Source organism: Procambarus clarkii, chromosome 61 (genome assembly GCF_040958095.1).
Source record: "Procambarus clarkii isolate CNS0578487 chromosome 61, FALCON_Pclarkii_2.0, whole genome shotgun sequence".
Taxonomy (NCBI): Eukaryota; Metazoa; Arthropoda; class Malacostraca; order Decapoda; family Cambaridae; genus Procambarus; species Procambarus clarkii.
The window spans coordinates 20,043,472-20,057,181 of NC_091210.1; the positions used below are offsets into that span (position 1 = coordinate 20,043,472).

General features: G+C 43.3%; 1 protein-coding gene across 1 annotated transcript in view; it reads left to right on the top strand.

Moving 5' to 3' along the window:
* The first annotated feature begins 2,839 nt into the window (after positions 1-2,839).
* LOC138354157 (octapeptide-repeat protein T2-like) overlaps positions 2,840-13,710 on the top strand; it is a 46,301-nt gene continuing 35,430 nt past the window's right edge. Inside the window, exon 1 of the mRNA XM_069308045.1 lies at positions 2,840-2,923. Within this exon, the coding sequence (XP_069164146.1) occupies positions 2,840-2,923 (84 nt within the window). The remainder of the gene's footprint in view (positions 2,924-13,710) is intronic.

The following is a 13,710-nucleotide window of genomic DNA, read 5'->3' on the forward strand; positions in this document are numbered from 1 at the left end:
GGTAACAGGTGGCATAGGGTGAAAGAAACTCTGCCCATTGTTTCTCGCCGGCGCCTGGGATCGAACCCAGGACCACAGGATTACAAGCCCAGCGTGCTGTCCGCTCGGCCGACCGGCTCGGCTCGACCAGGTTAGGTGGGCTGCTTGGGTACGTCCGTTCTGGTTTGGTAAAACAGCTGCATTTTGACGTTCGTGGTAATTGGAAACACTTTTACATTGACCTAGCCTCGAACGAGAACCTTAAAACCTGTCACCTCCGGTGATCTGTCCCTACAGCCACTACATCCCCATGGGGGTGGCGCCCCCCGCTCCCCCCTTTATCTACTGACTAACTGGCCAATTATAAAGTTAAGGAGGTAGTTAGGTGCCATCAGCCAGTGCCAGTGGAGAAATACCAGGCACTCGAGGGAGAGTTACACCTGAACGCTGTTTAGGAATTGGGTGAGGCTGTCAGGAAGGTGACAGGGGATGGTATAGATCTGTGTCCTGTTGGTTAGGTCATTATAGATACAGTAGAGTATGTTGACCAAGCCACACACTAGAAGTTGAAGGGACGACGACGTTTCGGTCCGTCCTGGGCCATTCTCAAGTCGATTGCATTCTCAAGTAGAGTATGTTTTGTTGCTCCTATAGCAGCAGCAGCAGCAGCAGCAGCAGCAGCAGTAGCAGCAGCAGCAGCAGCAGCAGCAGTAGCAGCAGTAGCAGCAGCAGCAGCAGCAGCAGCAGCAGCAGTAGCAGCAGCAGCAGCAGCAGCAGTAGCAGCAGTAGCAGCAGCAGCAGCAGCAGCAGCAGCAGCAGCAGCAGCAGCAGCAGCATGGCTGTTCACTTCAGTATTTTATATATTTCTATCATTTCTTCCCTATTTCTCTTTTGTAGCGTCGTTAAGTTTAGTTCCTTCAGTCTTTCTTCGTAGCGCCATCCCTCGCAATTCTGGGACGAACCTCCTGGCAAACTTTAGGACTATTTGAGCTGTGTGTGTGTGTGTGTGTGTGTGTGTGTGTGTGTGTGTGTGTGTGTGGATCGTCTTGGTGTGTGGGGATATTAGGTCGACCTCCGGTGTTTAAGTCAAGGGTCTGCTGGCAAATTTGGTCTCCTTCACCGACCAAACTTGCTCTGATTGGATACTTAGGGCACTGGTAATACTAGGCCCTCTCACCCTACATCTCTCTCTCTCTCTCTCTCTCATATCCGGTGTCTCCCAGGTGGAGTACACACACACACACACGCACACACACACACACACACACACACACACACACACACACACACACACACACACACACACACACACACACACACATACACACACAGGAATGATTTATGGCTGCTCTATTCTCACGCACTAAACTACTTGCTCGGATCTTGTCATGAATATGTACTAACGTACCTACACATATCGAATATTCCCCGCTCATTGCTCTCCTCTTCCGAGTACGGTGAAATATTCCAGCACGCACTGAACACTCTCCGGACCTTCCTTCACTCCTGACTCTACTCAAGAGTCCGTAAGACCTGGTGATGAGTCGGTAAGACTTGACTCAGGTAAAGTCTTACTGGATCACAGTCTTCCAGGATGATGCACCAAATTCGTATGAATAATTCCCTCTTGCTATTGCTCATACATGTGTGTTTTATTCAGTGATGACCGAAACATACGTCAGAATTTGAAGAAACGATGTTTCGATCCGTCCTGGACCATTAGCAAGTCGTGTGACTGGAAGAGAGTGGAGGAGACAGACATATAAGGCAAGAAAGTGAAATGCGAGGGGAGGAGCTTGTAAGAGTAAGGTTTAGAACGAGATGAAAGGTAAGGGTAAGATGATATCATTTCTATCCCTTTCTGCGGTCTGCCTAAGACTTGCAATCCTGGTGCTCTGAATATTTTTTGGGCACAAACTGGACTCTGAATATTTTTGGGCACAAACTGGACTCTGAATATTTTTGGGCACAAACTGGAACTCTGAATATTTTTGGGCACAAACTGGGCTCTGAATATTTTTGGGCACAAACTGGAACTCTGTCGTCTTCGAGCTATCATTCCTTCAAGAGGCGCTAACAGCTGTCCACTTGGCTTCTGTTTTGCCTCAACTCTCAATCCTTATCTTGGTACTGTTTCTCCTGCCCACCTCCGCCTTATTTGTTCCATCTAGACAAGGTTGGGTACTAGTTCCATCTAGACAAGGTTGGGTACTAGTTCCATCTAGACAAGGTTGGGTACTAGTTCCATCTAGACAAGGTTGGGTACTTGTGACCTCGGAAACTTTGCTAATGAATAATTTGGAAGAAAGTTTGGAATTTTTATACATTTTACTTTTAGAGAAAAGGTTGCATGATATGCATAGTTGCTGGATAATGAGTAGTGCTAATAGTAGGATGAGTAGGGAATAGTAGTAGTAGTAGGGAAGTAGTGCTGAGTAGGCCTTGAACTCGAGTAAATATTTACAAAAGATATTAATCTAACGTAGGCCTACGAACTATTATAAATTCAAATTATTCAGAATAAATCAACAGCTGAATAAAAGTGAAGTTGCGCCCGAATATAGAAACCTTAAAGACAGAGAACACAGTAAGAGAACAAGACTAGGAGAACAGAAACACAAGGGTGAACGGCCCGATACAGTCTGGGACGCAAGGCATCTCGCGGGTAAATATAACAAACTGTGTCAGTCAGGATCTGCTACCCCGCTCGTGACGTCACATCTGCGCCTTTGTTCATACTCCCTTTAACAATGACGACCTCTGGGAGGGGAACCACACTATTAGTACACCATTACCTCGCACGGGGATGCATCTATCAGAGACATACTCCAAATATATCCTTCATTTGAAATTAATTAGAATGTATTATCAGATGAGAAAGTCTTTCAATGTGCTCATGGAAGTGTCGAAATGTATCAGATCTTACACCGCACAGCAGCCTACAGTAGGTCTCGTCTCCGCCCGCTAAAGTGATCCAGTTTACATTAGTAATTTGAAAATATTTCAGTTATCTTGAGATGATTTCGGGGCTTTAGTGTCTCCGCGGCCCGGTCCTCGACCAGGCCTCCACCCCCAGGAAGCAGCCCGTGACAGCTGACTAACACCCAGGTATCTATTTTACTGCTAGGTAACAGGGGCATAGGATGAAAGAAACTCTGCCCATTGTTTCTCGCCGGCGCCTGGGATCGAACCCAGGACCACAGGATCACAAGTCCAGTGTGTTGTCCGCTCGGCCGACCGGCTCTCTGGCTGATGATGAATCACAAGAACTAGAATTCGTAATCTGAGTAACCCTAAAATTGTATATTATTATAATAATTTCTATTTTGTTTTAAACACCGATTTATCAATTATTATCTGTTTGCTATATTATTAGTATCATCAGATACACAATTGTTAAATAATATTTGGCTTGGCGGCTCAGCGGTACCTGTCGTAGCCTCGTGTGATGGTGAGGTTCATGTTCCTGAAGCACGAGTTCTCACATCTCAGTTCCTGGGGCCAGATTCACGAAGCAGTTACGCAAGTACTTGCGAACGTGTACATCTTTCCTCAATCTTTGACGGCTTTGTTTACATTTATTAAACAGTTTACAAGCATGAAAACTTGCCAATCAACTGTTGTTATTGTTATAAACAGCCTCCTGGTGCTTCGGAGCTCATTAACTGTTGAATAAATGTAAACAAAGCCGCCAAAGATTGAGAAAAGATGGACAGGTTCGTAAGTTCTTGCGTAACTGCTTCGTGAATCTGGCCCCAGGTCCTAATACACCTTCCATGAGCTGCTCTTACTCCTTGCTCTTCCCAGCACTCACAACGTAACGTTGTAAGATCCTCACACTGGCCTAACATCAGAGTAAAAGAGACAAATGTATGTGAATGCATGTACTCACCTAGTTGTGTCTGCAGGATCGAGCATTGACTCTTGGATCCCGCCTTTCGAGCATCGGTTGTTTACAGCAATGACTCCTGTCCCATTTCCCTATCATACCTGGTTTTAAAATTATGAATAGTATTTGCTTCCACAACCTGTTCCTGAAGTGCATTCCATTTCCCCACTACTCTCACGCTAAAAGAAAACTTCCTAACATCTCTGTGACTCATCTGAGTTTCAAGCTTCCATCCATGTCCTCTCGTTCTGTTACTATTCCGTGTGAACATTTCGTCTATGTCCACTCTGTCAATTCCTCTGAGTATCTTATACGTTCCTATCATGTCCCCCCTCTCCCTTCTTCTTTCTAGTGTCGTAAGGCACAGTTCCCTCAGGCGCTCTTCATACCCCATCCCTCGTAGCTCTGGGACGAGTCTCGTTGCAAACCTCTGAACCTTTTCCAGTTTCATTATATGCTTCTTCAGATGGGGACTCCATGATGAGGCGGCATACTCTAAGACTGGCCTTACGTAGGCAGTGTAAAGCGCCCTAAATGCCGCCTTACTTAGGTTTCTGAATGATGTTCTAACTTTTGCCAGTGTAGAGTACGCTGCTGTCGTTATCCTATTAATATGTGCCTCAGGAGATAGATTAGGTGTTACGTCCACCCCCAGGTCTCTTTCACGCGTCGTTACAGGTAGGCTGTTCCCCTTCATTGTGTACTGTCCCTTTGGTCTCCTATCTCCTAGTCCCATTTCCATAACTTTACATTTGCTCGTGTTGAATTCTAGTAGCCATTTCTCTGACCATCTCTGCAATCTATTCAGGTCCTCTTGGAGGATCCTGCAATCCTCATCTGTCACAACTCTTCTCATCAACTTTGCATCATCCGCAAACATCGACATGTAGGACTCTACGCCTGTAAACATGTCGTTAACATATACAAGAAATAGAATTGGTCCCAGCACCGATCCTTGTGGTACTCCACTTGTTACTGTTCGCCAGTCCGACTTCTCGCCCCTTACCGTAACTCTTTGGCTCCTTCCTGTTAGGTAGTTCCTTATCCATTCTAGGACCTTTCCCCCCACCCCCGCCTGCCTCTCGAGCTTGAACAGCAGTCTCATGTGCGGTACTGTATCAAAGGCTTTTTGGCAGTCCAGAAATATGCAGTCTGCCCAACCATCTCTGTCCTGTCTTATCCTCGTTATTTTATCATAGAATTCCAGAAGGTTTGTTAGGCACGATTTCCCTGTCCAGAACCCATGTTGATGTTTGTTCACAAACCTAATGTTCTCCAGGTGTGCAACCAGTCGCAGCCTAATTATTCTTTCCAGTATTTTACAGGGGATGCTTGTCAGTGATACAGGTCTGTAGTTAAGTGCCTCCTCCCTATCTCCTTTCTTGAAGATCGGCACGACATTTGCCTTCTTCCAGCAACTGGGCAATTCTCCTGACATAAGTGACTCATTAAAGATCATTGCCAGAGGTACGCTGAGGGCCTGTGCTGCTTCTTTTAGTATCCACGGTGATACTTTGTCTGGTCCAACTGCTTTAGTTGCATCTAGAGTTGTCAACTGTTTCATTACCTCCTCTGCTGTCACCTCTATATCTGATAGTCTTTCATCTAGGGTAACCCCTTCCAACAATGGGAGCTGCTCAGGCTCGGTAGTGAACACTCCATGGAAACTGGCATTCAGTGCCTCGCAGATTTCCTTGTCACTTTCAGTATATGCCCCCTCTGTCTTCCTTAGTCTTGTCACTTGGTCGTTCACCGACATTTTTCTTCTTATATGACTGTGTAGTAACTTAGGTTGTTTTTTCGCTTTGATTGCAATATCGTTCTCATAGTCCCTTTCCGATGTTCGTCTTATGTTAATGTAATCGTTCCTAGCTCTGTTGTATCTGCTTCTGTTGTCCTCTGTTCTTTGTCTTCTGTACTTCCTCCACTCCCGTCTGCTGGCCATTTTTGCTTCCTGACACTGTCTATTAAACCATGGGTTATTATATTCCTTCTTATTTTTTCCCTTTACCGTTGGTATAAATCTCTCTTCGGCCTCCTGGCATTTCTGTTTGACTAGGTCCATCATATCTTGGACTGTTTTTCCTCTAATTTCTTCCTCCCACTGCACTTCATCCAGATAGTCCCTTATCCTCATATAGTCCCCTTTCCTGTAGTCAGCTCTCCTTTCGCAGATCTCTTGTCCCATGGTCATAAGTTTGAATTCCATCATGTAGTCAAAGACTAGGACACAATGGTCACTGGCCCCTAGAGGTATTTCATGCTCTAAATTCTCGATATCTTCTACGTTCTGGGTGAAAATCAGGTCTAATAGGCTCGGTGCATCTCCTCCTCTTTCCCTTGTGTCATCCTTCACATGTTGTGTCAGGAAATTCCTGTCTATAACATCTACTAATTTTGCTCCCCACGTTTCGTCCCCTCCATGGGGATTCCTTGATTCCCAATTTATCTCTCCATGATTTAGGTCCCCCATGATCAGCAGCTTCGCTCTCATTCTGTGGGCTAGTGTTGCTGCCTTCTGCAGTTCATCTATACATGCTTTGTTGTTGTCATCATACTCCTGCCTGGGTCTTCTACTGTTTGGTGGGGGATTGTAGATTACCAAGATCACAATCTTCCTCCCATCTACTGTCAGAGTGCCATGTATGAAGCTTGTGCACTCATTGGTAACTCGATTTCCCAGGTCTTCAAACTTCCATTTCCGCTTTACGTATGTGTATACATGTGTGTGTATATATATGCATGTATATATGTATATGTATGTATATATGTGTACTCACCTAATGCACCTAATTAGTGTGTGAGTATGTATATGTATGTGTATAAAGTACATATGGAAGCTGATCAGAATTGCATTTCACCTTTGTAAATGCACATTAATGACACTTCGAACACTTTATGTAGGGCATACGTAAATCTGTGTATCTATGTATTTACGTATGTAGGTAGCTTAGCATTTTAAAAATACCGAATCACCTTCTGTGGTTGATTGTTCAATAAATCCATGAACTATATGTTTAACTGATCTCTAACCCTGTCTATAATGGACAGAAGAAAATGTATATATGCTGGTTAGCATTGTAAATGTCTGGCCACGTCTGTGGTAGAAAATAATTCAAACAAAAATGGAGTTAAAGAAATTTTTGGAGACAAGATGTCTATCAAAACGCGAGTCACTTTAGCTATTCAAACATTTTGTGATTAGTTTAATATGCCTCTGCTTTGGAAAAAAAAAGAGGCCTATTATTAATATATTAATATTCCGTTTGAGACGGAATATTTTATTTTAATACGGAATTTTAAATATATCAGCACCAAATAAAACACTGAACAATGGATATAAATTGAATACGCTTAGATTTATGAAGACCTGGGTAAATACTGGTTTGGAAAAAGGGTTGTTGAGTTATGGAACAAATTACTCGGCAAAATAATAGACTTGAGATCGCTTGATATTTTTAAAGCGTAGGTGAGGTATATGGATGAGTTTGTGTGGATATAAACAGGAGCTGCCTCGTATGGACCAATAGGACAGGTAACCTGTGATTTAGGTATGCGACGAGATATCCTCCATAAAGGCTGGAAGGATATCATCCTTCATGTCAGTTTAACCCTAGATAAACTCCTCACATCATACATATCATACACATATGCATCATACACTCTAACCGACTGGTTAAGGCATGAGCACCAGTCCGAGGTAAATGACCCGCTCCGGAGAATACATAGCATTATATTTATGTAAATATTTAAGTATGGTTGTTAGCTTACTAGTTTTCGGTCTATATAAAAAATAAAAATATAAATATGTATTTTCTGGTAGTTGATCACCATATATTAGTACTTCCAGCAAATAGTTTTACATATATATGTGCTATCATTTCATGGAGACGGGCCGAGTAAAACATATAAATGAAAATGAACACACACAAAAGTTACATAAAACTGAGCACAAAAGATCTCAAAGTCAGCGGTATATTGGGATTTGCGTTCATAATGTCAATCGTTTTCAAGACTCGTGCAGCCCTCTACTTGTAGCCTTTATCATGTCTTCATTTTGTTTATAACCAGCTTTATCGTGGAAGCGCTTCACTTGCTTGAATTCCTTGAGTTACCCCTGAATTCACACACAGAGATCACACTAACGTGATGCATCAAATGAACAAATCCACAAGGGCCGTGACGAGGATCGATTCTCAATCGATTAAGGCAGTGTCTAGGATGCTCCCGGACGCAGGTTCGAATCCTCGTCACGGCCCTTGTGGATTTGTTCAGTAAAGCTGCTCCTTTCTCAAGACTTGACAAGCGTCATATTTCAAGTGGTTTTGCGTTCAAACCTAACCCGCCCACCTAACCTAGTGAAACCAATCCTCATTAGTCTGAAGAAACGTCACTATTTCAGTGGTAAGAACATTACTAATGCACCATTATTTTGACGCTGCGATCGAAAGCGATGAAAATGCGGTGCATTGAGTATAATGGCGGGTTGAGAACACTTCTAAATATAAATATATTTGCAAGACATTATTTTCCGTTTTCTTTTGCTCCCGTAATAAGCGAGATCAAAGCAAAATACTTTGCGATATACTTCAAGTGAAAAACTTTCACTGTTTGGATTTCAGATTTATAACTGTCTTAATTTATAATTATACTTAACGCCAAATCCGTATTAATTGTAAAAAGCATTTTAATTGTATTTTAGTATTTACATAGAATTATGCTCGACAAGTGAAGTCAGCATTTGACTAATTTATTATAAGAGTCTGGTGTGTCTTTGGTGAATATTGTGACTATTAAATGATGCCTGACGCCACACACAAAGCAGTTTGACTGTAAATGTTTGATGTTTTCTGTGTTTAGAGAGAGGAGAAGTAGATAAGGGAACAGAGAGAGAGGAGGAAAAAAGAGAAGTGTAGGTAAATTATGAGGAAGACTGTAGCCTCCACGCTCCTCCAGAACATTGTAATACTCATAAGTAGTACAGACTTACATAATGTTCTTGGTGATCATGTCACTGGAATTACCACCAATACAACTACTACCACCATCACAATAATAGCAGCTACCACAACCTGCACTTGGCTGCTGGTTATAGCAGCCCCATCATGACGAGTTAGTTGGTTTTATGCTCTCTCTCTCTCTCTCAAGCTCTGTTTCTCTAGCTCTTTCTCTCTCTCAAGCTCTGTTTCTCTAGCTCTTTCTCTCTCTCAAGCTCTGTTTCTCTAGCTCTTTCTCTCTCTCTCTCAAGCTCTGTTTCTCTCTCTCTCTCTCTCTCTCTCTCTCTCTCTCTCTCTCTCTCTCTCTCTCTCTCTCTCTCTCTCTCTCTCTCTCTCTCTCTCTCTCTCTCTCTCTCTCATCAGGCCATATTCTACACATACTTTCCATAATGTTCCTCTAACTCAGCCTCTTCGCTCTGTTTATAAACATTTAAGATCTGCATAATATTTGTATTTACTGCGTGATGGGAGCATATTCCCGAGCCGTAACGAGAGGGCGGGCGGGGAAGACCACTCCGCGATACTTACATAAGAATATGTGGAAATGAGAAGCAGGAATCACCCCAGGGAGCGTGTAAGGTCCCATTCTCAGCGGTGCTCATTTAGATCGACCCCCGACCCTGCCCACACGTGTCTATTCACTCTATTGTTAAAGCTACCTGTACCTCGGCAACCCGTTCTCGCACTTTCTTACAGTCAATATTGACTTATTGAATAAGTGCATATGTGCCATACTAATTTATTGTGAAAATTTTAGTTTACCTTGAAAAGCTTCATAGAAAACACCGACCTTTCCTAACCTTCTTAGTATGTTAAGATAAGCATTTTATTGCTTCGTAATTACAATTATTACTTAACCTATTATGGATATAGATTAAGTAATAATTGTAATTACGAAACAATAAGATGCTTATCTTAACATACTAAGAAGGTTAGGTAAGGTCGGTGTTTTCTATGAAGCTTTTCAATGTAAACTAAAATATTCACAAAAAATTAGTATGTCACATATGCACTTATTCAATAAGTCAATATTGACTGTAAGAAAGTGCGAGAACGGGTTGATCTCGGTTACATCTCCGCTCCTGTGCCAGCTAAGTACACTACGGGATCACCATATCCCGTGCTACTTTTTTGTTCCGAGTAGCTGAATTTAAAATAAAAACTGTAGCAGCTACTCATATCCTTCCTGAATGTGAACTTCTCCAGTTTATAGCCATTGTTCTCGTCTGAATTTATATTTTTTATACCTCGATCATGTCTCCCCTCACCCTGCTCCTCGTATGTGTATATAACTAGAAAGATGGGGCAATAAAGTACTTGAGGAGCAGAACTTGTATAAAAGTTCTCCTGTTCATTATACGAAACTAATGATAACACAATAGTATTTTTTTATTTGAAAAGCAATAGTAATAAGTATAATGATAAAAGCATACTTCTTGTTATCTCTGTAAATAAGTATAATAATTATTCTAATTGGGTATAATAATCATAGGAATAATACGTTAATAATCACGTTACAATCATCAACTCTTGCCAATCATCTTTGGGATTGGAGACATAACCCAAATACCATTACCATTCAAGTCGTATTCGCTAATCATTATCAGTAATAACGGTGTACATGCCAATCAGGATTACGAATACGGACGCCTAAGCCAATCACAATCACCCTTATAGACGACTAAACCAATGAGGATCACCCTTACATACTCTTAAGTCAATCTTGCTCACTATTGCATTCTCCTAAACCAATCAGAAGCATCGTTACAGACTTAGCCCCCAGCACAGCGAATAAGCCAGGCCGACGTTACGTAAATGGGGGTATTAATCACTCGACTGCCTCCAATTAGACCTGGGCTGGTGATTAGAGTAGACGGGGGTCGTTAGTGACAAGGTGCCAGTCTCTACCTCCTCGTTAGCTGTTGATTGTCTCAGTGTCCGTGTGTACTCACCTATTTGTACTCACCTATTTGTGCTTGCGGGGGTTGAGCTTTGGCTCTTTGGTCCCGCCTCTCAACTGTCAATCAACTGGTGTACAGATTCCTGAGCCTATTGGGCTCTATCATATCTACATTTAAAACTGTGTATGGAGTCAGCCTCCACCACATCACTGCCTAATGCATTCCATCCGTTAACTACTCTGACACTGAAAAAGTTCCTTCTAACGTCTCTGTGGCTCATGTGGGTACTCAGTTTCCACCTGTGTCCCCTTGTTCGCGTCCCACCAGTGTTGAATAGTTTATCCTTGTTTACCCGGTCGATTCCTCTGAGGATTTTGTAGGTTGTGATCATGTCTCCCCTTAATCTTCTGTCTTCCAGTGTCGTAAGGTGCATTTCCCGCAGCCTTTCCTCGTAACTCATGCCTCTTAGTTCTGGGACTAGTCTAGTGGCACACCTTTGGACTTTTTCCAGCTTAAAGCTGTGTATGTGTTTTGTGCTCAGATATATGTCCTTGAAAGGTCGAGCTTCAGTGGTTGGGTCCCGCCTCTCTGTCGACCACCTAGTGATTAACTTAGTGACCTTACCCAGGTAGGGTTATCTTGAGATGATTTCGGGGCTTTAGTGTCCCCGCGGCCCGGTCCTCGACCAGGCCTTCACCTCCAGGAAGCAGCCCGTGACAGCTGACTAACACCCAGGTACCTATTTTACTGCTAGGTAACAGGGGTATAGGGTGAAACAAACTCTGCCCATTGTTTCTCGCCGGCGCCTGGGATCGAACCCAGAACCACAGGATCACAAGTCCAGCGTGCTGTCCGCTCGGCAGACCGGCCCCCTAGTTAGGCCGGCCTAGTGAGGTCACCTAGTTAGTGACCTCTTCCAGGTAGTGACCTCTCCTGATCCAAGAATCCTGCTCTAATTAAGACTCTAACTTGACCAAGAAACTTATTTCAAAGTCCATAAAACTTAGCTTAAGTTCCATCAAAACTGGCCAGTAAGTCCTAGTGAGGACCTGAGCAAATGCTGGGGAGAATCTTCCAGTCTTGGAAATTATTAGTTAAAGGAATTTTAGATTTAATCAGAAGGAGTTTCAAGAAACAATTTGTTTAAATTTATGTAAATTTAAATTGTTACGAACCCCTTTTAATCTGGTATGTAGTTGTAGATACAAAGTATCTTTTAGATACAGGGTTCTTGGCTAGGATACCGTAGTTCCTAGGTTGGATATTGCGGCTCATGGATATGATATAGCGATTCCTAGCTAGGATACAATGGCTCCTAGCTAGGATACAATGGCTCCTAGCTAGGATACAATGGCTCCTAGCTAGGATACAATGGCTTCTAGCTAGGATACAATGGCTCCTAGCTAGGATACAATGGCTCCTAGCTAGGATACAATGGCTCCTAGCTAGGATACAATGGCTCCTAGCTAGGATACAATGGCTCCTAGCTAGGATACAATGGCTCCTAGCTAGGATACAATGGCTCCTAGCTAGGATACAATGGCTCCTAGCTAGGATACAATGGCTCCTAGCTAGGATACAATGGCTCCTAGCTAGGATACAATGGCTCCTAGCTAGGATACAATGGCTCCTAGCTAGGATACAATGGCTCCTAGCTAGGATACAATGGCTCCTAGCTAGGATACAATGGCTCCTAGCTAGGATACAATGGCTCCTAGCTAGGATACAATGGCTCCTAGCTAGGATACAATGGCTCCTAGCTAGGATACAATGGCTCCTAGCTAGGATACAGTGGCTCCTAGCTAGGATACAATGGCTCCTAGCTAGGATACAATGGCTCCTAGCTAGGATACAGTGGCTCCTAGCTAGGATACAATGGCTCCTAGCTAGGATACAATGGCTCCTAGCTAGGATACAATGGCTCCTAGCTAGGATACAATGGCTTCTAGCTAGGATACAACGGCTCCTGGCTATCTTGAGGTTATCTTGAGATGATTTCGGGGCTTTTTAGTGTCCCCGCGGCCCGGTCCTCGACCAGGCCTCCACCCCCAGGAAGCAGCCCGTGACAGCTGACTAACACCCAGGTACCTATTTTACTGCTAGGTAACAGGGGCATAGGGTGAAAGAAACTCTGCCCATTGTTTCTCGCCGGCGCCTGGGATCGAACCCAGGACCACAGGATCACAAGTCCAGCGTGCTGTCCGACCGGCTAGGATAGAACAGCTCCTAGGTAGGATACAATGGCTCCTAGCTAGAATACAGCGGCTCCTGGCTAGGATACAGCGGCTCCTGGCTAGGATACAGCGGCTCCTGGCTAGGATACAGTGGCTCCTAGCTAGGATACAATGGCTCCTGGCTAGGATACAGCGGCTCCTGGCTAGGATACAGCGGCTCCTGGCTAGGATACAGCGGCTCCTGGCTAGGATACAGCGGCTCCTGGCTAGGATACAGCGGCTCCTGGCTAGGATACAGTGGCTCCTAGCTAGGATACAATGGCTCCTGGCTAGGATACAGCGGCTCCTACATACCTCCCTGTACATAACACATACAGACTAACGTCACGTTTTACAGAAAAGTTTAAAAACAATATTAGAACCTTTTTTCACTTAATATTTTTCAAACATTAAATAGCACTTGATGTTAATATAAAAAAAATTACTCGTAATTGTGACTATGAAGCGATGCATCATTGATCGTTTGCGCTTTAACATTGGATAATTGGGTGGTAGGTAGTTAGTGGAGATGTCAATCTGCCACTCTTCCTGAAATACTTTATTTTCATCGTGAATAATTCCATTCTTATGCATGAGTTGATGCGGACTTTACTGTCTGTCTTAAACCAACAGACTAAAGATGGCTAGGTAATATATATACATTTATGATGCTAATGCAGGAATTTGATGGACAATGATATATATATTTTCACCACTATGGAGTATATTAC